The 22,973-nt window shown below is 44.5% G+C and overlaps 1 protein-coding gene across 5 annotated transcripts in view; it reads right to left on the bottom strand.

Moving 5' to 3' along the window:
- LOC309537789 (ATP-binding cassette sub-family C member 12-like) overlaps nucleotides 1-22,973 on the bottom strand; it is a 62,031-nt gene that overhangs the window by 22,392 nt on the left and 16,666 nt on the right. For 4 of the 5 annotated variants that reach the window (XR_014222014.1, XM_082232851.1, XM_082232853.1 and 1 more), the window contains 12 exons: nucleotides 22,015-22,086; nucleotides 19,336-19,460; nucleotides 17,189-17,261; nucleotides 14,156-14,359; nucleotides 12,631-12,765; nucleotides 11,077-11,179; nucleotides 10,933-10,998; nucleotides 7,775-7,864; nucleotides 6,671-6,774; nucleotides 5,328-5,465; nucleotides 3,599-3,825; nucleotides 1,624-1,761 (listed from right to left, as the gene is read on the bottom strand). Coding sequence is in view for 4 of the 5 variants with exons in the window: in XM_082232851.1 (XP_082088977.1) it covers nucleotides 1,624-1,761; nucleotides 3,599-3,825; nucleotides 5,328-5,465; nucleotides 6,671-6,774; nucleotides 7,775-7,864; nucleotides 10,933-10,998; nucleotides 11,077-11,179; nucleotides 12,631-12,765; nucleotides 14,156-14,359; nucleotides 17,189-17,261; nucleotides 19,336-19,460; nucleotides 22,015-22,086 (1,475 nt within the window). In the remaining variant the exon portion in view is untranslated. Of the gene's footprint in view, nucleotides 1-1,623; nucleotides 1,762-3,598; nucleotides 3,826-5,327; nucleotides 5,466-6,670; nucleotides 6,775-7,774; nucleotides 7,865-10,932; nucleotides 10,999-11,076; nucleotides 11,180-12,620; nucleotides 12,766-14,155; nucleotides 14,360-17,188; nucleotides 17,262-19,335; nucleotides 19,461-22,014; nucleotides 22,087-22,973 lie in introns of all 5 variants that reach the window. The other variant, XM_082232852.1, reaches the window with a different exon arrangement.

The raw sequence follows: 22,973 nt of genomic DNA, 5'->3' as shown, positions 1-22,973 counted from the left end.
GTTCTTAACAAAATAATAATCGAGCAGCATATGAATTTTATGAAATAAAAGCTTTCTCTAGTCAGTTCACACAGAACATGAGCACAAGAGCATGCAACCATTGGGATTAGTAGCACTTGAGGGTCTTATCCTCTATTATTTTTTCTTATCATTTCCGAGAGAGAGAGAGAGAGAGAGAGAGAGAGAGAGAGAGAACAAAGGGCAAACTGTGGTTTGCAAACCAACTTCAACCCCTGGCTTAAAAATAGGAGGAGCCTTGTTTGACAGGCCAAATACCCATCTAGTCCAACGTCCTGCTCTCACAAAAGCCAACCAGATGCCTATGTGAAGCCCTTAATCAGGACATGAGCACAACAGTACTCTTCAACTCATGATCCCAGCAACTGGTGCACATTGCCTCTGATACTGGGGGCTGTGTACAACCATTGTGAATAGCAGCCACTGAAAACTTTATCCTCCATGAATTTGTTTTATTCCCCCTCTGAATCTGTCCACGTTTGTGGCCACAACATCTTGCGGTCAGGAACAGACATAAGGACATCATAGGAGTCCTGAGGATCAGCCCCCAAAAGCCCATCCCGTCTCGTTTCATTTCACTTTGGATTTGTATGCCGCCTTCCTATATCAATTTGTATGCCGCCTTCCTATGTACAAAGTGTGGTTTACAAGCGGAAGAAAAGATTGCACACCTTGATTTGATCCAATACAAAAATGTCATAATTAAAAACATAACTTTAAAAGAAACAACTTATATCAAATAAAGTAATATTCATTAATCTATTAGAACATAATAGCACACAATAAAAATAAATATCAGCAAATAATAATTAAACAGAAATTTACTCTTAACAATTGCAATAAATAATCTGGTCCGGCATCCTGTATCACAGTGGCCAAATGAATGCCTATGGAAAGCCTGCAGGCAGGGCCTGAGCTCAGCAGCACTCTCCCTATTTGTTATTCCCAGAAACAGATATGCAGAGGCAAACTGCCTCCATCACAGGAAGTAGAACATAGCCATCATGGATGGTAGCCATTGATAGCCATTGACTAAGAGCCCTCCAAACCCATGCACTCCAGCTTCTGGGTGTAAGGATTTTGCAGGCCGACTTGAACAGGTAATCACCGAACCTTCTCTTCTCTTTGGACCCATTTTGTAAATTCCACCAGCTCGGGGAAGAAAGGATTTGGAAACTGGGATGGTTAGGTGCCCTCCTTCTGCTGGTAGACTCCAGGTTACAAGGGAACTGGAAGAAGACTCATGGACGTGTTGAATAATTGCGATTTAAAAACCAGGTCTTGCCAATAGCTTCATGCTTTGTGTGGATGGGGAGGGTTATAAAGGGTGCAAATGAGGTTATCACTTGGCTGCACATGTAACAATTTTCTTCGAGACAATGCTAAGAATTTGTGACGTAATCTGGAAAGCTTCCCCACAGCTTGTCATTTCCCGCAAATGAAAAGCCACAGGACGCCAGTGCTTATGGAGCGGCTTCATCTATGGCCCGGCAGGTGGGAAAGATGCAGGATTGGTGGTCAAGAGAAGAAGAACGACACAGCTTGATCCGCACCATCCGAGGGACTGAGACAGAAAGAATGTGACTTTGGGGCCAGGCAACTTACCGAATGCTGTAGCTTTCCTTCTTATTGTATGCGTGGATTGTGCTAAGGCCTGGGACAGTGGACATGATCATGGAAAGCCATGGAGACTTGCTCATGTTTTCGAATCGCTTGAGCTCTCGGATGGTGCTCTGGAAAATCCTGCAGCAAAATGCAGGTAAGATTGCACAGAGTTAGATCCTGGCTTTGGAAGGGGACTTGGAATCCCTTCCTAATGAATATTCCTAATGAGTATTCTGGATTTCCAAATTTGAAGCAGTTGGCCACCACATCCAAGAGAAGTTTTACAGTGCAACCTCAGACCTGTCTCAGAAGTATGTCCCATAGAGGGTTCATCCACACTTGGGCTTCACCCTGTGTTTTGAACATATTGTGTACCAATTGATTCCTCTGGGTTTGAGAGCTTTTCTTCTTGTTCCATATCGGAGCCTTACGGAAATCCAATCTTATCCGCTAAATCAGATCCTATCAGATATGCAGAAAGAGAGATTCTGCTTAACTGAGATTCAGTTCACCGGGATTTTCGCAAGGCATCGCTGCGGAACAACGAGAGAAGTTCTTGGAACCAGGGGAATTGAATTAGTATACAATACAATCAAAATACAGGTTAAGCTAAAGTGTGGATCAGCCGTGGGCTCCATGGGGATTTCTCCAGGAGAGTGGGTGTAGGATTGTAGACTTAGGCCAGATCTATTTTAATTATCTGTAAGATAATTATCTGTAGGATAATGAATTTATCCTGTACATAAGGTTTCTGGGCGGGTCAGGATAGCATTGTGCATTTGTGAAAACAAGGGAAATGATTCAAAAAGGAAGCAGCATGCAATGGGTTACAGAAAGCAGGCTGAGGTGGGTCTTTGAAGCATACCTGAACTGCAAGAAGCTAAGCAAATAAAGTGGAAGCTACAAAATGGAGATCCTAGAGGCACCTTTGTGGGGAGGGACTTCTACACTTCAGAGGATGCCCCTCTCAGGCTGTCATTCCTCACTGTGGGTGGCAGGAATGCCAAGAGAGCTGACTCTGCTGACCTCAGCATCGAAGAAGTTCAATTGCAGTGGTATCTTGGTTCTCAAACTTAATCCATTACGGAAGTCCGTTCCAAAACCAAAGTGTTCCAAAACCAAGTCGTGTTTTCCCATAGAAAGTAATGCAAAATGAATTAATCCGTTCCAGACTTTTAAAAGCAACCCCTAAAACAGCAATTTAACATCAATTTTGCTATCTAATGAGACCATTGATCCATAAAATGAAAGCAATAATCAATGTACTGTGCTATAAAATAAATAAGACAGTATTGTAGATGTTATTTTTTTTTTTTTAAAAAAAAATCTTATCTGCACTGATTATAGCCATTATTTGGATGGGGGGCTTTTATCCATTTCCAGGGTCACACAATCAACCAATCAGTAGCTGAACTGGGTTCCACAGAGTCACAAAAACAAATTAACTGAAAAAGCCTCAAAAACAAAAATGCAAAATCAATAACAAAAACAAAAGCACCAGACGTAACCCTTTCCAGAAGTCCATTTGACTTCCGAAATGTTTGAAAACCAAGGCACAGCTTCTGATTGGTACAGGTGCCCCAGAAATAATAGCCGACAGCTGCATTGGACGTTTAGCTTCCGAAGAAAAGTTCAAAAACCTAAACACTTCTGGGTTATCGGCATTCAGGAAGCCAAGGTGTTTGAGAACCAAGGTACCATTGTAGTTGGGATAAAGGAGATATTTGGGGAATTAGAGGAGCCCAAAATGGAATCTGTCCCTTAGAGACTGTGTTCTGGAAAGGAAGGGGGGAACTACAAACTGACAGGAGGGGAGGGTAGAATTAGAGACCAGTGGGTCCCCTTAACTTGCAATGGGCACAATGAGCACACAGATCAAATACACACTGCAGGGTTGTTGTTATTTTCAAAAGAAATTCTAGGGTAGGAAAAACAACCACATACCAGAGAGAGGGGGTGGGAACGTCCAACTTACTGGAAGAGTAGAATGAAAAGAATCATTAGGACAGCGATTCCAATTAGGAGGTAAGGAAACACAATGGCGACGATGACAATGATGGAGAGGACCATGAAAAGCTGCTGCAGAAACATTTCGGCATGAAACGGAAGCCGCACATCCAGTTCGTCCATATCTTTAGAGAAGCGGTTCATTACTCTGCCAGTGGGAGTCGTATCAAAGAAACTCATGGGGCTCCATAAGATCTGCGGATAAGAGGGGAGGGTGCGGTAAAATGACAACAACAAATTGGGATGGCAGACATATCTTTTGTGGCACTCGGTGTTTGGGGTCGCAGCTCTGTGCCAGCTTAATGTGAGCTGTGGTGTGAATACAGTACTGGGCTGTTGTTTTCGTTTGGCGGCTGGGGTGGTAGTGGTGGGGTCTTCTTTGTAAATCAGTCTTGAAAGGACAAGCACAAATCGTGGTTTCATTTCTCACCATCGCCACCACAACAGTTAAGGGGGGGAAACGAAGCGTGCACGAGAATCTCAGCACTGCAATTGCGATAGTGGGGATGTAAAACAATTCTGTTCAGAATGGGAATGGTTTCAAAATGGGAGGAATCCTTGCCGTAATGAAATGTAAAATGGCAGAGAAACCCATGGTGGGAGCTCATGCAGTCCAAGCATGACCAGGCGCTTCAGCAAACTGCATTAGGGTGCAGGGGAAACCAGGGGGCAGGTGAGGTCCTCTAAGATTCTCTATCTGGCCCTGAAACTTTCACTGAGTCTCTCCTCTCCCAGGCAACTCTCTCCACTGAACGTAGGAGCAGAAGAAGAGCCTGTTTGATCAGACCAAGGGCCCATCTAGTCCAGCGTCCATTTCTTACAGTGGCCAACTAGATGCCCTTTTGGAAGAGTTTGGATCTAATATCCTGCTTTATCACTACCCTAAGGAGTCTCAAGGCGGCTAACATTCTCCTTTCCCTTCCTCCCCCACAACAAACACTCTGTGAGGTGAGTGGGGCTGAGAGACTTCAGAGAAGTGTGACTGGCCCAAGGTCACCCAGCAGCTGCATGTGGGGGAGTGGGGAAGCGAACCCGGTTCCCCAGATTACGAATCTACCGCTCTTAACCACTGCACCACACCGGCTCTCTGGAAACTTGAAAGCAGGATGGGAGCACAAGATCATTCTCCCCTCCTGCGGTTTTCACCAACTGGTATTCAGAAGCAGGACTGCCTCTGTTCATGTAGCTTTATTGGTTGTTTGCCCAGGCCCAGCATTAATGGTCATTATGGTCAGGTAACTGATGGGGTCCACGGATAGCTCAACAGAGCGCCTAGATGCCACCATTCTGTTTAGCAATAACATGTGCCCAACACCTCTCTATTTATGGCACCCGCTTTCCTTCTCCCTCTCGGCTTCCCAGTGATCATCCCAAGGAGCTATCACAGATGTCTCTCCATCTTCCATCCAGGCATGTGCTCCAGTTCAAGACCCCAAGCTCTGTGAAAAATTGTAGTTTCGGGCTGACCCCCAATACTGCCAAAATCCAGGCTTGCCATTTGCCACCTATGTGTCGATTTTTCTCCATTTTTGGGTTGCATGCTAAAATGCAGTGCTGTTCTGAAAGCACACCTTTCATAATTTCTAGGTAAAAAGAGTGACCCGTGACTTTCTGACAGCACATAATTGGACGATAAAAATCAAGCCAGCTTGTTAAATATGCAACAACCCTGTTTGCCAGCTGGAGATTTGCGATACCTTGTGAAACATGGTGTCGTGTAGTCTCGATGACGCCCGCAATGTTGTCTTAGTGAAAACAAAGCCTTTGATGAAGCTCAGGATAATCATGGAAACGATGCTCATGCCATAGATGAGTTGGTAGAAGCTGTAGTTTGCCTTTAAGGAATGGATTTTCAAAGAAAACTAATTGAGAGCAGATTACTTTTCTCTCTCTAAAATAATGACATATTGAGACACAGGAACAAGGGGCCATTATCTGGACTATATAATGAGATAAGACTCCAACAGGAAAGTTAGTGATTTCGCCAAACAGAACACAACCCAACAGTTTTGCAGTAAACATTTAAAATATTTGGCAGAGTAGGAACTCTTGTTTACCGATATAACCATCTTCGTATTCTTTGTGTGAACTTGGGCAGCACTTCCATTAAAATATACATTCCTATTTCTATGCGTAGTCTGAGATCGGACCAGTTCAGACATAATGTCTATATACGGTAATAGTTTAGCACAACAAGAACAAGCTTGGACTCACCCACTTCCTCACCAGCATAGCCACAGGGAGGACTTTGAAATCTTCAATTTTCATTTTAGATCAACCACAGGTTGTCTGAACCCAACAGGCCATGATGAATCATAGCTGTGATTTGCTTAAACAAAGCAACTCCAAGCCACAATTTAAGAAGCTGGCTTGTTTCAAGAAACTGTAGTTAACGATGAACCTCAGTTTATGGTTTGGGTGTAACACTAAACTGTAGATAATTTAAAGTGGAAGACAAGGGTTCAAATCCCTGCAGGCCATGAAGCCAACTGGATGACTTGGGGCCTATCACCACCTCTTAGCCTAACCAACCTCAGAGTTGTTGTGAGGACAAATCAGGGAGAAGAACTGTTTTTGCCACCTTCTGCTCTTTGAAGGAAAGGTGGGCTTTATATGTAATAAATAGGTAAAGGGTAAAGGGACCCTTGACCATTAGGTACAGTCGTGACCGACTCTGGGGTTGCGGCGCTCATCTCGCTTTATTGGCTGAGGGAGCCGGCATACAGCTTCCGGGTCATGTGGCCAGCATGACTAAGCCACTTCTGGCGAACCAGAGCAGAGCACGGAAATGCCATTTACCTTCCCGCCAGAGCAGTACCTATTTCTCTACTTGCACTTTGATGTGCTTTCGAACTGCTAGGTTGGCAGGAGCAGGGACCGAGCAACGGGAGCTCACCCTGTCGCGGGGATTCAAACCACCGACCTTCTGATCGGCAAGCCCTAGGCTCTGTGGTTTACCCCACAGTGCCACCCGTGTCCCTTATGTAATAGATAAATGTATACAAATAAAACACATTATAATGCTGAAAGGTGTGCTTACCCGTAAGCCCTGCCTTAACCAGTAACTCAACCACCAGTTGCTGAAGGCTGAACAACTGATCATCAGAACAAAGAGAAGCACAATGAAGAACCAAAGAATGAATCCTAAAAAGGGACCATCAGGCCAAGTTAGTAAACAGGGAATGAGTGAACACAATGCACTGGTGAGTGCCCATTCAGGGCTGAAATCAGATAGGCATTTTCCTTAGGCGCAAAGTCCCACGAACGTCAGTGAAACTTGAAAAATGCATGGGAATTTGCTGCACATTTCCTTTAAAAAGGGACAGGAGGAGCTGGTGCCCATTGAGACTGGTGGAGGGGAAGGCAGGGCGACCCGGGGTTAAGTGGAGCCAGGGCCCACGACAGGCAGAACTAGTTTCATGCTAGCTCTGTCCCCCAGATGTGTGAACATTTAAAGCATCCATGTCTACTTAAAGGCCAGCACACACACACACACACACACACAAACCACACACACACAACATAAACTCAGACATTCTAAAACCAGACCACAGCACTGCTTCTGAATCTCGGTTTATAATTAGTCACTGAAAGCCACAGCAAAAAAAGAACAATGGATCTTTAAGTCTCATTTGGTGATACTGGGGGGACAGGGCTTGCCTGATTTCGCACCGAATTTCACAACTGTGCAGCAACCATCAAGAGGGGGTTTATTCCCTGTGTCTGCCAACCTAATTGTCTTCACATGGTAATTCTGTCTTCCAGGGAACCTTGAGAACTGTAGTTCTCTAGGAGAGGAAGGGGGGCTATGGATCTTTAACAGATCATGTATTGCACTCTTATCAGCTATAGTTCCCAGGATTCTTGGGGAGGGGGACATAGAAGTCTGTACCAATTTGTACAGGAGATATTCTCAATAGCCTCTGAGCATGTGCTGAGTACATTGCCCTCAGTGCTTAGTAGTTAGGGAGCCAGTCCCAACATATACATAAAATCAAGAGTGGATTTTCTGGGCAGGATTGATTCCTGAGTAGTTCCCCACTTACATATTTACATACTTTAAGAGGTTCCATTTTATCAGAAATCTACAATAACAAAATAAAGGTTTTATTTGGGGGGAAAAGAAGCTTGTTGCAGGATATACCTCCAGATGCCTTAATGTAAGCGTGGTAGGTTTTCCATCTAACAGAGCCTTCTTGCTTCTCCTCTTTCTGAACGAGTTGATTTGCAGGAGCTGGAGCGGAAACCATCGAGCATTTATTCACGCTGTAATGTTATCCAGCACTGACAAATCTCATGCATTTTAAGTAAAATTGGACGTCACTCGAGTCTATCAACTAAAATAAACATTTGAGGCTTCACAGGAGCCTCAGCGAAATGCTCTCTCACTGCCAGGTTCCCCCAGATGAAACCATATGGTAAATTCTACCTCTGTTTTCCTAATGGCTGTCGAATGAATTGGAATCCGTGACTGGAATTAAAAAAGTGAAAGGGCATTGATTTGACGGAAAAGTGATCAATATTCCCCAGCCTTTGAATGAAAAACCTTATTGATGTGCTTGTTCTCCTTTCTGATCAAATATAAAGCTTTTTTTCCAAAAAAAAGAGGAAAAATGAAAACATTCAGCAAAGGGACCAGTTTCTTTTTCTCTTTTTCTTTTTTGCAAATCATCTTTATTGGTTTCTTTTAATTTACATTCGTAGAATCACGTTATAACATCTTAGTTCTCCTATGGCTAAGCATGTATTTCTAAATAATAATAAAGAAAACAAAAACAAAAATTTGTGCTTAATTGCTTGATTCATTCATATTTCTTTTATACTTGACTTCCCTCCCCTTCTTACTTGGGTCCTCTGTTTCATTTATTTGAATGCCTCTCTTAACATGTCTATGAGTCTGTTTTCCTGTTTCTCCACTATATTTTAGGATTATTTTTTTCTTACAGAAGTAATTCTAAACCTGTCAAAATTTCAATTTCCCAATAATAGTCTTTCAAATATTGTTTTGAATATGTTCCAATCTTTTTTAAAAAATTGTTTTGTTTGATCTCTTATCTGCCCAGTCAACATGTCCATCTTCATGTACTCCATTAATTTGGTCAACCAATCTTTTTGGGTCAGTAAACATTCCCTTTTCCAGTTCTGGCAAACACAACCCTTGCTGCGGTGGTGGCGTACATGAATACTTTCTTTAAATCTTTTGGCATCTCATTTCCCACAATCCCTAAAAGAAATGCTTCTGGTTTGCGGGGGAATGAGATTTTAAACATCCTTTTTCATTCGTTATGAATTAGATCCCAAAACTCCTTTCATAATTTCGCCCATTCTGACAGCTGTATATTGCCTCCTAAGTCCACTGTCCACTCTACCATAACTGCCTTCATGTCCTCATCCTTTACTGACCACTCTAATAAGATTTTATACATTTTAGATAGGGTTTTCTGGTTGCTATACAATAGATCTTGCTCAAATCTTGAACACTCTTTCCCGAAACCCCTCTTTTTGTCTTGTTTAAATAACTCATATACTTGGTGCTATTCTAGCCAGCTTGACACCTTATTTTTTATCTCGTCAAAGTTCTTAAGTTTCAATTGGTTTTCTTCCTCACACAGGATTTCCTTTTATGTTGCCCAATCGTTTCCCATTTTGACCTTTTTTACACTCATGGCCTCCATGGGTGACAACCACCATGGTGTTTTTTGCTCCAAGATACCCTTGTTTTTTACCCAGCTTTTTTTCCCAAAAAAGGAAAAAGGAAAACATTCAGCGAAGGGATCACTTTCTCTTTTTCACTCCAGCATGGTTTTGTTACGAAGCTGTTCATGTGAAACAGGGACATCGCTGTCAATTATTTTTCTTCATTCTGAAGTTTTTACAGTGTTCCCATAACTTTTGTTCAGCTCGAAAAGCATCTTCAGCACACTTTTTGTCTGAGAATGTTTTAGGGGAGGAAATACATTGAGTATAAGAGATGAGCCATATTTTCCAGTCTCTCCAAGCAGTAAAAGTTGGAGGGTGGAGAATCAAGGACACAGGCTGAACATTCAACAGAAGGACTTGCCATATACCAAGCCAGATCATTTGTCTGTGTAGCCCAAGGTTTGCTGTAGGCTTACAGCTTGTAGTGTGTGTGTGTGTGTGTGTGTGTGTGTGTGTGTATAAACAATTGTCCAGTAGCACCTTAGAGACCAACTAAGTTTGTTCTTGGTATAAGCTTATACCAGGAACAAACTTAGTTGGTCTCTAAGGTGCTACTGGACAATTTTCTTATTTTTTGTATATATTTCGACTGTGTCAGACCAACACGGCTACCTACCTGAATCTAGAAGCTTGTAGTTAAGGAAGAGAAGCCATCAGCACGACCCTTAGTTCAGGCAACACCCTAGGCCAGAACTTTGCTTAACTCCCATCCCTAAACGATTAAGGTCCCAAACATCAGATAGACCGCCCCCTTCTCTGCATACCCTCTTGGGTGTTAAGATCAGCAGAGGGAGCTCTCTCCACGGCCCTCAGACTTTTGGGGGCAGGCAACCTGGGAAAGGGCATTCTCTGTGGCAAGTCCTAGGTTGTGAAATTCCATGTCCACAGAGGTGCACCTGGAACCTTCATTATACAGTTGCAGTTATATGCTAAAGGCACACCTCTTCATCCCGGCCTTTGACACCAGTAGCATATTTATATATAATAGGACCCACCCTATTCCTGAGACTGCAGTTGGTTTTAAACTGTTTCCAGCACTGAATTTCAAATGGCTGCTGCCTGCTCTGGAACGTAATGGCGAATGGCAAGAAACAAAACAAATTAACCTGGGATAGCTCAGTTGGTAGAGCATGAGACTCTTAATCTCAGGGTTATGGGTTCAAGTCCCACGCTGGGCAAAAAGATTCCTGCGTTGTGGGGGGTTGGACTAGATGACCCTCGTGGTTCTTTCCAACTCTGTGATTCTGTGCGATTCTGTAACAATAATGAGGAGGAGCAGGAAGAGAAGGATCCTGCACTGAACTTAAAAGTCCGGGGCAAAGCAAAGCAGGTACATGCTCCTTTCTGAAATCCGTGGCATGGAAAAATGTCAGTATAATTCAGCTAGGGCTAGATTCTGTAGTGATGGGGCCTTCGCGTGTACAGCACGCATGTAGCCATCCATGTAAACCGAACCCTGGCAGTTCCAGACCCCTTGAAAGCTTTTGGGTGCATAGGAACCACCCACCCCCAGCTCAAGCCCCCCCCCCGCAAGCATTACAGCGATACCCATTTAAATTCCTAATCGATTTAAACCAATTAGCAAGAGATTGCACAAAGTACCTGTGTCTCTTCTCATTTTGTGGTCGCTCCTGGATTCCTGGCTCGGCTCGTCAGAAATGCCAAAAGCTGGGGGATGCGAGAGAACTGTCAGGCGAGCAGTCAAAGCCATTTCGAAAAGAAGATTACGATACTAAATGATCTCACCGGGATTTTCGGTTCCTATGTAAGAGATTTCGGGGACGTCCTCCTGATCCTCCTCCACACGTACATCCACCGTGTCTGAATAAAGAAGAGCATCGTGTGGAACCTGAAATAGAGAACTACATGGAGTGAATGTTTTGCAAGAGAAGCCCGGCTGGAGCAAACCAGGGTCACCTGTAACCCAGCATCCAGTTTCCGATGGTGGGAAGCTTCCCCTTGAAACAGGTTGTGAAGGCAATCCCTTCTATTAGCTTAAGTCCAAGTGACACCATAGAGGTGTTTAAATTATGTGTTGTGTGGAGAAAAGGGGAGTCATTTTTCATGCACTCTCATAACCCTGGCCCTCAGGGCCATGCAATGAAGCTGAATGTTGGAAGATTCAAGACAGGCAAAGGGAAGCACACAGAAGTTAAAATATGGAACTCTCTCCCACAGGAGGCAGTGATGGCCAACAGCGTGGGTGACTTTTAAAGGAGATTAGACAAGTCCATGCAGGAGAAGGTTATCAATGGCTACTGGAAATGGTTGTTAACTCCTTCCCCAGAGAAATCAAACAGTCCATACGCATGCATTCAGGAAACATGCCAATATTATTATTTTTAAATTGTCTAGGCTTTTGGACAATAGTCTCCTGGAGTTCTTACACGACTCATTTTGTTGTCTGCAGGGCATTATGGTGCATTAAACTGTTTTTGTGTTGTTGTTTTATTATGATGAGCTGCCCTCCCCTGAGAAAGGTCCGATTAGGCATTTGAAATAATAAATGATGGTTCTATCAGGCAGGGATGGGGAAAACTCAGGCCTAGGTACCAAGCATTCCCCTCTCCCAACAGGTCACTCTATCTGGCGCTTCAGACTCCCCCCAAGCCCTGCTTTGCATCTCAAATCTATATAATTGTTCCTGGCTAGAAATGTGTTCTTGAACTATAATTGTGCCTCTCGCTTCCCTGCATGGAAGATGGAGAGGGCCGTGTGTGTGTGTGTGTGTGTGTGTGTGTGTGTGAAAGAGGGAGACCTTTGAAATGTAGCTATACAAAAAGTAAGAGTCACATCCATTCCATTGCTCTGTGTTTTTCCCCCACCGGACCTCGTCCACCACTAGCATTGGCCCTTGGAAGATTCCCCCATGGGAATGCGCCCCCCGGGCTGAACAAAGGCCCCCCACTCTTATTCTAGCTGTTAAGTATATAAGGAAGAAGAGTCATAACAACATACAAAGAGCCAGCTGGATCAGGCGAAAGCCCAGCATTCTGTACTCACAGCAGCCATTCACATGCCCCAATGGGAGGCCTATGAGCAGGAGCCCAGCTTTCTGTGGTTTCCGGCAACAGGTTTTCAGAAGGCCTGCTGCCTCTGACCACAGAAGCAGACCATAGCCATCATGGTTAGTTTCTCTGGGCAGCCCTGTCCTCCCTCCCTGAGTCCTTTAAAGGCTCAGCAAACCCAGCCTCTGGTGACTGACAGACATCAGCAAGATGGCCCCTGTAAAAATCTGGCACACAACCGCTTCCTCTTGTTGTTTGTCCTGGTATGTCAGCGTTGAGGACTGGAACTCACCGGCGTTTCCTCCAAGTGCAGGTTTTCAATGAGATGAGCGTAACGCCCCTTCGCAGCCATCAGCGCTGCGTGGGTACCACTCTCGCATATTCCTCCGCCTTCGAGCAATATGATTTCATCACAAAATTCTAAGTACTGGAGTGTGTGTTTAAAGGCAATGGGGAGTGGGGGGGGGATAGAAAGAAAATTGGTTAAGCGGGAAATGAGCTGAAGGGAAAACGCACTGCAAAACGCATTTTCAGAATAAAGACAAGTTTCAGTTTGTAGTTCAGAAAACATCAAATGTTCTGCCGTCGTGCACCCTTGTTGTGGATAATAATTATAGTTTATAGAAAAAATGCTACATTCTGCACACCAGGCAAAGCAAGGAAGAGAGCGCGTCCCAATTCTCCCTCCCTCCCAAAGTTGTTAGAGACGTGTAAAGACTGCAATGCTTCAGGAACAATAAAGGTAGAAAAGTACTTTGAGTTTGGTGCAAACTGCAAGGAGACAGCAGGCTGTTGCTGGGTTCTGCCTAGGGATGAATGAATCTGCCAGTTTTGGTTTCCCTCCATTTCTCGTTTTTCCAGAATTAAATTCAGTCCTCCACATTCCCACACCTGTCTGCACTATTCAAATCATGAAAATTCAGCAGCCATTATTCTTTAAAATGCTATGATACTGCTTTAAATGTACAGTGCAGATGGGGGCCTTACTATCAACAATGCAGATGATGAGGCAATATTGTCTACTTGGACCTGAGGCTAGTTTAGGGCAACACTCCTCAATTTTGAGGCCCCAGAAGCTGCTGGGGTACAATTCCCATCATTCCCAGTATGCTCAGCCAATGATCTGGAATAAATGCAAGTTGTGGTCCAACCAGAGACTGGACACATGTAGCACACTGCACTGTCCCTTCAGCACTTTCACTCCTCAGCATGTGCCACCTGTGGTGTCTGCCTCACTCTTCCTAATGTTAGGGCCGGCCCTGCTCCCACACCTGTCTGCAGCAGATGAACTAAATATTACTGAAGGGGGGAAGTCTAAGGGTGTGTTTAGCTTGAACTGCACACATATTTTGTGCGTAGAATGGCTCCATCTATGTCAAGCAACAGCAAATTTCCAGCATCGCTGAGAAGAAATACCTTTCCTTCTCTTCTGGATTTTTTTTTTTTTTAAAGCTGAGCCCCTTAAGCTTTGAGCTGTGGCTCTTGTGCCCCCTGCTGGTGTATTGCTGTTATTTCATTTTTATCAAGCTGGTGGCAGGAGAGTAACAATGAAACAACGAAACAGAGCATCTGCCTTGCATACAGAAGGTCTCAGGTTCAATCCCCGGCGTCTCCAGGTAGGGCTGGGAGACAACCTTGCCTGAAACCCCAGAGAAATGTTGGCAGTGAGTTTGGAAACGACTGAGCTACATGGACCAATCGCCTACCTCTTATAAGGCAGCTTCCTCTGTTCCAGCCGCTGGGTCTGTCCTATGTAAGACTTAAAAACAAATTCATATGCTAAGCTATTGAAACCCATTCCCTTCCATTTCCATTACCTGCAGCTGGTGAGTAACGAGGAGGATAGTCTTCCTTCGTAGCGCTTCTTTGATGCATGCTTCAAAAATATACTTGCCAACATGTGCATCAACCGCTGACAAGGGATCATCCAATAAGTAAATATCTCTGTTGGCGTACACAGCACGAGCTAAGCTGATTCGCTGCTTCTGGCCTCCAGAAAGGTTGAGCCCCCTTTCCCCTATCTTTAAAAGGGAAGAATTGCCATATTCAATATATATATACAATGTGTTGTATGCAATCAGGGGTGCCAACTTCAATAAAATAAAAGGCCCTCCCCATGCATAATCAAATAAAATAAAAGGCCCTCCCCATGCATAATCAATAAAATAAAAGGCCCTCCCCATGCATAATCAATCCCAAGATGTGACACATAAAAACACCATTTGATGGCAATGCCCATCATGGGGGGGGGCTGGCTCCCTTAAATATTTTATTGAGAGGGGGGCTGAAGGGACCTCGGCCCCTAGGAGTTCGCTCCTATGCATCCAACGTAGTGCTTAGATAAAGTCCCTTAGCAGCATCCTTATTCCGCTAGGAACTGTTTTGCACCCTTGGAACTCTGTTGCACAAGGGAATGCATAAGCAAGCTGGTTACTTTGTTGCACAATGGAATGCACAGGGTGTTGTGCAACGTGCTTCCACGAGAGCAACTGCTGCAATGGATTCCTCTGTTGTGCAACATTAAAACCATTCTGCCCGCTAACCAAGAGCCAGCTTGCCAAACCAGTCCATTTTGCCTACGTAGTGGCTTTGGCCAACTAGTTAAGCACCGCAACCAGCATAACCAGATAAGTTGCTCTGTGCTACAGAGCAAATGGATGCGCCTTCCTCTCTCACCGTCCCTTGCAGCTGCTGGGTAGGAGAACAGCAGCTAGAGTGGTCTGCGTGAGCTGAGCTGGATGCAGGCTGGAAGCTGGATACACAGAGACATGTTTGCTCTGTGCTTGAAGAATGGAGAAGCAAGGTCTGGTGGGGTATTATTGCTGTGAGCCCTTCATCGTATGCAGAGGTTGCATAGATGTGTATCCTAACACCACCACAGTCTCAACTGACCTTCATTCCAAGGAAACTGAACCCTGGATAAGCACAGGAACCCCTGGAGACTTTCACGGCTTGGAGAATGGGGTAGTGTGCAACTATATAAATACACATTCTTATACCTCTACATTTCTGCAGCGAATAGCAGCTCAGATGGAAGAGGAGATCTATTTATAGGGGGATGTCTATAAAGGGAGCTTGCATGTGTGCTTCTCCAGATTATTCTTCTGGGGATATGTCCCATGGCAGACACTTGGACAGATCTGCAGACACACACTCCAATGAGGCACCTGGTGTCTTTTTCAAATATCTGCCACGGCAGTACAGAAATAGCTCAAATGCGATTGAGTTCCGAGGTAGATTACACATAATAATAATCCCAGGTACAGAGTGCCCTTAATATAAATTTAAACTGACAAGGTGGCCTGTGGGGGACACAGTGCCAAAATCCATTATTGTACTGTTTCTATCCTCCCAACCCCCTACTCCCTTCCCTAAATATGGACCTGCTTTCATTGTAATCAGTCACAGGGAAAAACAGAGCAATCCAGATGGAAATGGAACAGGAAGACCCTGGGATTTTTGTTTGCTGCTTTTGTGGCTCTTTTGAAAATTAGGTGAGGCGCTTAAAAAATAAAACAGATCCAGACGGAGCTTTCCTATTCTGCTCCCGTTAAATTGTCCAAGACAAAACATGCAAAGGGTGTCTTGGCCTTGAGACAAATTAGAGTCTCATCTTCAATCATAAGGCTGCCTTGAAAGGTGGGAAGGACCCACCCACACCCTGGGTTGCTAGCTAACAAGTCTTAGGACAGGTTGTGGTATTAGAGGGTTTTTTTTAGTTTGCAGAATAAGGTAAGTGGAGGCATGAAAAAAAATTATAAAATGAAGCATGGCATGGAGAAAGTGAGTAGAGAAGTGGTTGGTTCCCCTACCCCATAACACTAGAAGGGCATAAGGAAAGAAGATTAATGCTGGAAGATTCAAGACAAATAAAAGGAAGTGTTCCTTCATGCAACACATAGTTGAACTGAAGAAGTGTGCATGCACGTGAAAGCTTATATCCAGAACAAACTTAGCTGGTCTCTAAGGTGCTACTGGACTCCCCCCCCCCCGACTGCGTCAGACCAACATGGCTACCTGAAAATAGTTAAACTATGGAACTTGCTCCCACAGGAGGCAGAGATCTGTACCAAATTGGATGACTCTAAAAAGAGGACTAAACGAATTCATGGAGAACAAGGCTATCAATGGCTATGCTCTGCTTCCACAACTGGATGCAGTAATGCTTCTGCATCCTAGTTGCTGGAAACCACAGGAGGGGAAAGTGCTCTTGCGCTCAGCTCCTGCTTGCGGGTTTCCCACAGGCATCCGGCTGGTCACTGTGAAAACAGGATGCTGGATTAGATGGGCCATTGGCCTGATCCAGTAGGGAATCCTCTTATATTCTTATGTCCTGATGGTCATGTCACAGGCTGAGTGACACGTCACAAGTGGTCACTGACCATTTTGGGCCTGCGGGCCAATTTGTAAACCAGAGAAACTGTTGTGGGGAAACACAGAGAGCAACCTAGTCTACTGGCTACAACAAAATGCTTCATTCAACAGCAGGAGTGGACTAGAGAAGGCCTCTGCAGGCAGATGTGTGCCACGGTTGCCACCCTGGCACTCCCCGTAAGGGACGTCTAATCCACATAGCAATTTATTGTACATGTCAGGAAGTGTACACTGAGGCAAGATTGATTGTTGCCCTTGTGTGCTTTCATGCACCTCCCCAGCCCCCAGCCCCAGCCCGTGAAATAAAAAGGGACTTGGCAAGATTAATTTGACAATGCCTTGACAAATAGGGTAAGAATAGGAAAGCTGTTTTACTATGAATTAAAGCCCTTACAGGAGGGCATTTGTCAGAAAATGGCGCTCGATAGCATGCGCTGAATGGCCAAGTTAAATGCAGCTTGTATTGAGACACTTACTTCAGTCATATCTCCGTTTGGAAGAAGGTCCATATCTGACTTCAGGCTGCAGACTTCAATGGCATAATTGTACCTTTTTAAAAAATGGAGCATTCAGACTCTTGCAAATCACTATTTCTTTCCAAGCAAGAGACCCTGTGCTAGTTTTGTAGATATGAACTAAGTGTATACTAATACATAAAAATCACTAATAGCACGCTGGCTTTCAGTTCGCTCCCAGGCAAAATTCAAAGTGGAACTAACATAATGTTGGAAGCCACCTTAGGTCAATTTAGCTCCATCATGTCTATATGGAATGGTAGGGGCTCTCCAGGATTTCAGACAGGACACATTCTCAAGCTTACCTGGAGATGCCAGGGCTTGAACTTGGGACCTTCTGTATGCAAGGCAGATGCCTTACCACTGAGCTATGGCTCTTCCTCTGGTTTTTACCTGCACTGCTCTAAGTAGTATGGGATCAGGATAGTTGAAGGACCACCACCTCCCATTTGCTCTGCTCACCCATTTCCCACAGCATCAGAAGTCCTGCCAAGCACCCTGCCCCTTGCAGAGGCCCAAATGGTCAGGGTGGCACCCCAATTGTGGAACCAGACATTGACCCATCTCTTCAACTTTAGATGAACTGTAAATTGGCTAGCTTTTAGCTTGGTTTGAAGTCTGTCTCCCTCGTTGCTATTCTGCTCTGGGTTTTATTGTATAAAATAGATTAAGGCTATCCTAACCATGTCTACTCAGAAGTATGCTGGATTCAATGGGACATGCTCTGAGGTCAGTGGGGTTAGAATTGCAGCAGTAAGCAACACTTGCTGCTTTATGGTCCAGCCAGCCTATATAAGGCTTCAGTTGGAGCTGGGCACTTGCTGAGACAACAACTTGCAAAGCTAGCTCAGCAGAAGCCTAGGAGCTCTCCAAGGTGCTGAAGGTGCTCTGGGTGCCTGGAACTCCTGATAAGACAATGCTGGGTGAAATGTGGCCATCGATAGTGGGGTGAGGAAGAAAAGTTGCCTGCCCCTGGGCTAGATGGATGGGTGTCACTCACCACAAGGCAGTTTGCTCCGTTTAAAAAGCTGGCTTTAATTAATCTCCCCAAATTAAAAAGCAATATGCATAGACTGAAATGACACTAATTAGCAATGCCATGTCTCATTAGCTGCTGTTTTTGATTTTTGAGGGATGCCTCTGTTGGTGAGCCAGTGGCAGACTTAACACATTCAGAGTTACGAATCGTTATTATTATTATTTCCCTCTTATTCTACACTTTCAAAGCACAACCCATGGCAGTTGGAATCTGACACACACCACACGACAATACAAACGGGGGGGGGGTGATAATTGAAACATGAGGACCGCTATGTCGGATCGCTGGAATGAGAAGCACCCAGCTGAGAAGACAAACCAGACTAAGAACTATAGCAGCAGTCTTTCTCTGGTATGAACACACAAACCCCACACTTCCCCAAGATCCACTGATGTGTGAGGTGGAATTCTCCCCCTGAGTTTAAAAGCCTGTGAGGGAATGGGCCTTCCAGGGTGCTTCTGAGGTCAATCCCTGACCACCAGTCACAAAATGTCCACAGAGGCCTGCTGCCTGTTCTGAACAAAGGAAAGGTGCAAAGACTTTCTCTCCATGGATGATGGCAACAGTGGCTGAGGTAGGTGCCTTTACCACATTTTGATGGCTGGTATATTCACCCCATTCTGTGGCTCTGCCTCTCCTTTCACTCTTTTAGACGGGGAAGCCATTTTATGCCATGCCACACATGGGGCAGCCACTTCCTCAAAATTCCAAGTGAGCCCATGGGCTGCAAAAAAAATTGTGACCCCCTGGCTGACAAAGTCAGGTTGACCTTTCTAAGGGTGGGTGCCTCTCCCTGCTCCTTGGGAGAAGAAGATCCCAAAATAAACATGTGGCCACCTAGAATGAGCTGTGACACACCATAAGATCACAGCCTTATAGTTATTTAAGTTGTAATATGTTAGTAATATGTTGGGTAGAAACCTGCCTGCACACTTCACATAAAATGACCAGAGAAAGCTAATGTTTAGGAAGGAACCTGCAATGTTTCTGAGGCAGGTACACACACACACACACACACACACACACACGGTGACAACCTCATTATCCTCTTGTCTAATTTAATATTTACTTCTGCTCATCGTATGCTTCTCCAAAAAGAACGTTGTCTCTGATGCTCCCGTGAAATATCCATGCCTGCTGAGACACGTATGCCAAAGTCCCACCCACCGCAACAGTCCCCTCATGGAGGTACATCTGAAAAAAGCAGAGTGCATAATTATTTTATCAGCTAAAAACGTTCTGTCTTGCTTAACCCCCCCTTTTTTTAAGCAGAACCAGCTCAAAATGGATTACACAAAGTTAAAATTACGTATCATTGAAGAATAGATGGTTACAATAGAATCAGCAAATGTCATTAAAATAAAAAAAATCCCAGCTCAGGCTACAAAAATAAGTTTCAGACTTTAAACCAAGGGTTGAGAACTTCAGGTCTGGGTGCGGCTCTCCCTGGCCTTTCTCTCTGACCCTTGAGACTCTTCCTAGCCACACCTATTCTCCCCAGGTCACCCCCCTCTTTGGCCCTGCTTCCCACCCTCCTTGATAGTTTTTGCAGGGCTAAAATGTGTCCTTGAACTCTGATAACGCTCCTTGATTGCCTGGCTGGAGGACAGACAGGCGCATTTGTGGCTGCAGCAACTAGCCTGCTGTGCAAAAATAAAATTCATATTTATTGTTCCACGCACTTTGGCTTCTGGTCCTGCCCACCACTGGAATGTGGCCCTCAGAAGGTTTCATGGGAGAGCCCTTGGGCTGAAAAAAGGGGGGTCCCTACCTTGGCAATAAACCTAGGAGCAGGATCAAACAATTCAGGATAAGAAGAGGGTGATCTTCTGCATCCTATGCACGCTTACTCGGAAGCGCCAGCTGAGCTGAGTGGCATTTACCTGCAAGTAAGTGCCCGTACGACTGCAAACTTGAGAGACTGCCTTGCAAAAACTGCCTGATGTCTACAGCACATGCTACTCACCCTGAAAAGCACAGCTTCAGAGGACACTGTTGCACTGCTGGTGTTTAGTCTGGATCCTCCTAATCACTCCATTACAGAAAATCAAATGCATAGAGAGGTGCCCTGATTACATCTAATTGAAATTGAGTGCTAAGTGAGTGACACAGATTTTGTAATAGTGGCGGAGAGCAGCTTCAAGAGCAGATTAGCTGCCTGCTTCCTTTTCTTCCTCTTGCTCCTAATTCAGTGGCATGCATTTCTGAATTTCCATATTTTATAGGCAATCCTTCCCGCCCAGGGCAGAAGTGGGGTCGTGTGGCCCTCCAGGTGCCAAAGGATCACAATCCCCCCCCCCATGAGCAAAGCTAGCTGGGGCTCACGGGAGTTGGAATCCAACAACATTTGGAGGACAGCACATTCCCCACCGCCAGTCTAGAGAAACTTAAGCAGTGTATACTAAATAAAGAAGAAGGTGCAAACATTTGTAATAAGGAAAATGGGCCTCAGAAAGCAAGCACAATTTTCAGTTGTTTATATAAAGCATCACCATGTGCTCTGCGTTCACCTGGAGAGTTCAGTGCAGTTTGGGGCTGCATTTGGGGACAGGCTAAAATGTTAAGTGAAACAGAAGTGGATTGTTAGTTTTGGTGGGCAAGGCATGCAAGAGGAAGGGAGGAGCTTGTCTGCTAGCCACAGCTATTAATAAATATGTCGGCCTTTCTCCCAGAATGGATCAGGAGAGCTTGACCACAGCTGTTCAAGCACTGGTGGCTCCAAGATTGGATTACTGAAATGCATTGTATTGTAGGGCTTCCGTTTGTGCTTGACCTGGAAGCTGCAGTTAGTGCAGAATGCGGCAGCTAGACTGGTGACTGGGAGCGGCCGCTGAAACCATATAACACTGGTCCTGAAAGACCTACACTGGCTCCCAGTACATTTCCGAGCACAATTCAAAGTGTTGGTGCTGACCTTTCAAGCCCTAAATGGCCCAGTATACCCGAAGGAGCATCTCCACCCCCATCATTCAGCCCAAACACTGAGGTCCAGCACCGAGGGCCTTCTGGTGGTTCCCTCACTGTGAGAATTGAGGTTCCAGGGAGCCAGGCAGATGGTCTTCTTGGTAGTGGTGCCCACCCTGTGGAACACCCGCCCATCAGATGTCAAGGAAATAAACAATTATCTGACTTTTAGAAGACATCTGAAGGCAGACCTGTTTAGGGAAGTTTTTAATGTTTGGTGTTTTATTGTGATTTTAATATTCTGTTGGAGCCGCCCAGAGTGGCTAGGGAAACCCAGACAGATGGGTGGGGTAGTAATAATAATAATAATAATAATAATAATAATAATAATAATAATAATACAATGTTGTAGCATGGTTGCTGACATGTAACACTTCTCTCAGAGATCTGCACTGGTTGTTACCAACATGTTACCTTTCCCTTACCCTCTATGTGCCCATTCGGCCACTCCATTCTGTGAAACTTGCACTGTTACAGGTGCCATGGGATACTTGTTCTTCACTTGCAACAAATCAATATTTTAGTGTGGCAACACCTACACTTTGGAACTCCCTGCCTATTGCCAGAAGCTGAGTGGAGTTTTGAACCCTGATCTCCCAGGTCCTAGGCTGACACTTTAGACACTGCACAACACATGACGCCTGTACTTTGCAAGTGCTGAGGTTGATATTCTTATTCGACCAATACAACCACAGAATAATTTAATACAGAAAAATGTACAACATTACAAGCAACTCCACTAGATAGTGTGCGTTTTCTGCAAAATGTTTAAAAGGTAGCATACCTGCCCCAATATCGCTGACATGATCGAGCTCTTTCCACTTCCAACGTGTCCGCAAATCCCTAAAACCTTGCCCTACGAAGAAAATTTATTTTGAAACAGCAATTGTGCATTTTTCCCCAACTGGTATGCCACGTGAACATGCACAGAGTGATTGCTTAACTCTTAAACGTAACACATCGAAGTCAGAAAGAAATGTTAGAAAATATTTATTAGAAATAGAATGAATTACCCCAGTTAAGTGCATAGCTATCACCAGTGCTTTTTTCTAAAAAAAAAAAATGTTTAGGGGTACTCTCATTTTGACTCAAGAAAATTACCATTTTATAGTTCAAATTGGGGGAAATAAATACAGTGAATGGACAAAAGTACAAAGATTCACAAAATGTTTAGGGGTATGTGTACCCCTGCGTCCTCCCAGAAAAAAGCACTGGCTATCACTGTCTACTTTACTTCATCTAGGCCAGGCATCCCCAAACTTGGCCCTCCAGATGTTTTGGGACTACAACTCCCATCATCCCTAGCTAACAGGACCAGTGGTCAGGGATGATGGGAACTGTAGTTCCAAAACATCTAGAGGGCTGAGTTTGGGGATGCCTGATCTAGGCCCCATCTGTACTATATATTTAAAGCAGTATCATACCATTTTAAATAGTCATGGCTTTTCCCAAAGGATTCTGGGACATACTATTTTCTGCATCATGGATAACATTGGCCCATTAAGTTCTGACATCCATGAAAACTAGACTTTCAGAGAAAGGCCCATCAATAACATCGCCGTGTCTAAAACTTTATGCACAAATTGTGTGTAAGACATGAGAAATCTGTGATTTGTTTCCTTCCTGTGAGAAACAATTCTTTTGGTCCTTGTTTTCTGTTTTCCTTGGGAGAAGCTATGACTGTTCAATGGGATGCAATAGATATACAGTGCAGATGACACTTTAATCTCCCTCTGATCTCAA

The sequence above is a fragment of the Podarcis vaucheri genome (genome assembly GCF_965113315.1).
Source record: "Podarcis vaucheri genome assembly, chromosome: 7".
Lineage (NCBI taxonomy): Eukaryota > Metazoa > Chordata > Lepidosauria > Squamata > Lacertidae > Podarcis > Podarcis vaucheri.
The sequence above is the reverse complement of the archived record's forward strand: the minus strand, read 5'-3'. Positions and strand labels throughout refer to the sequence as shown.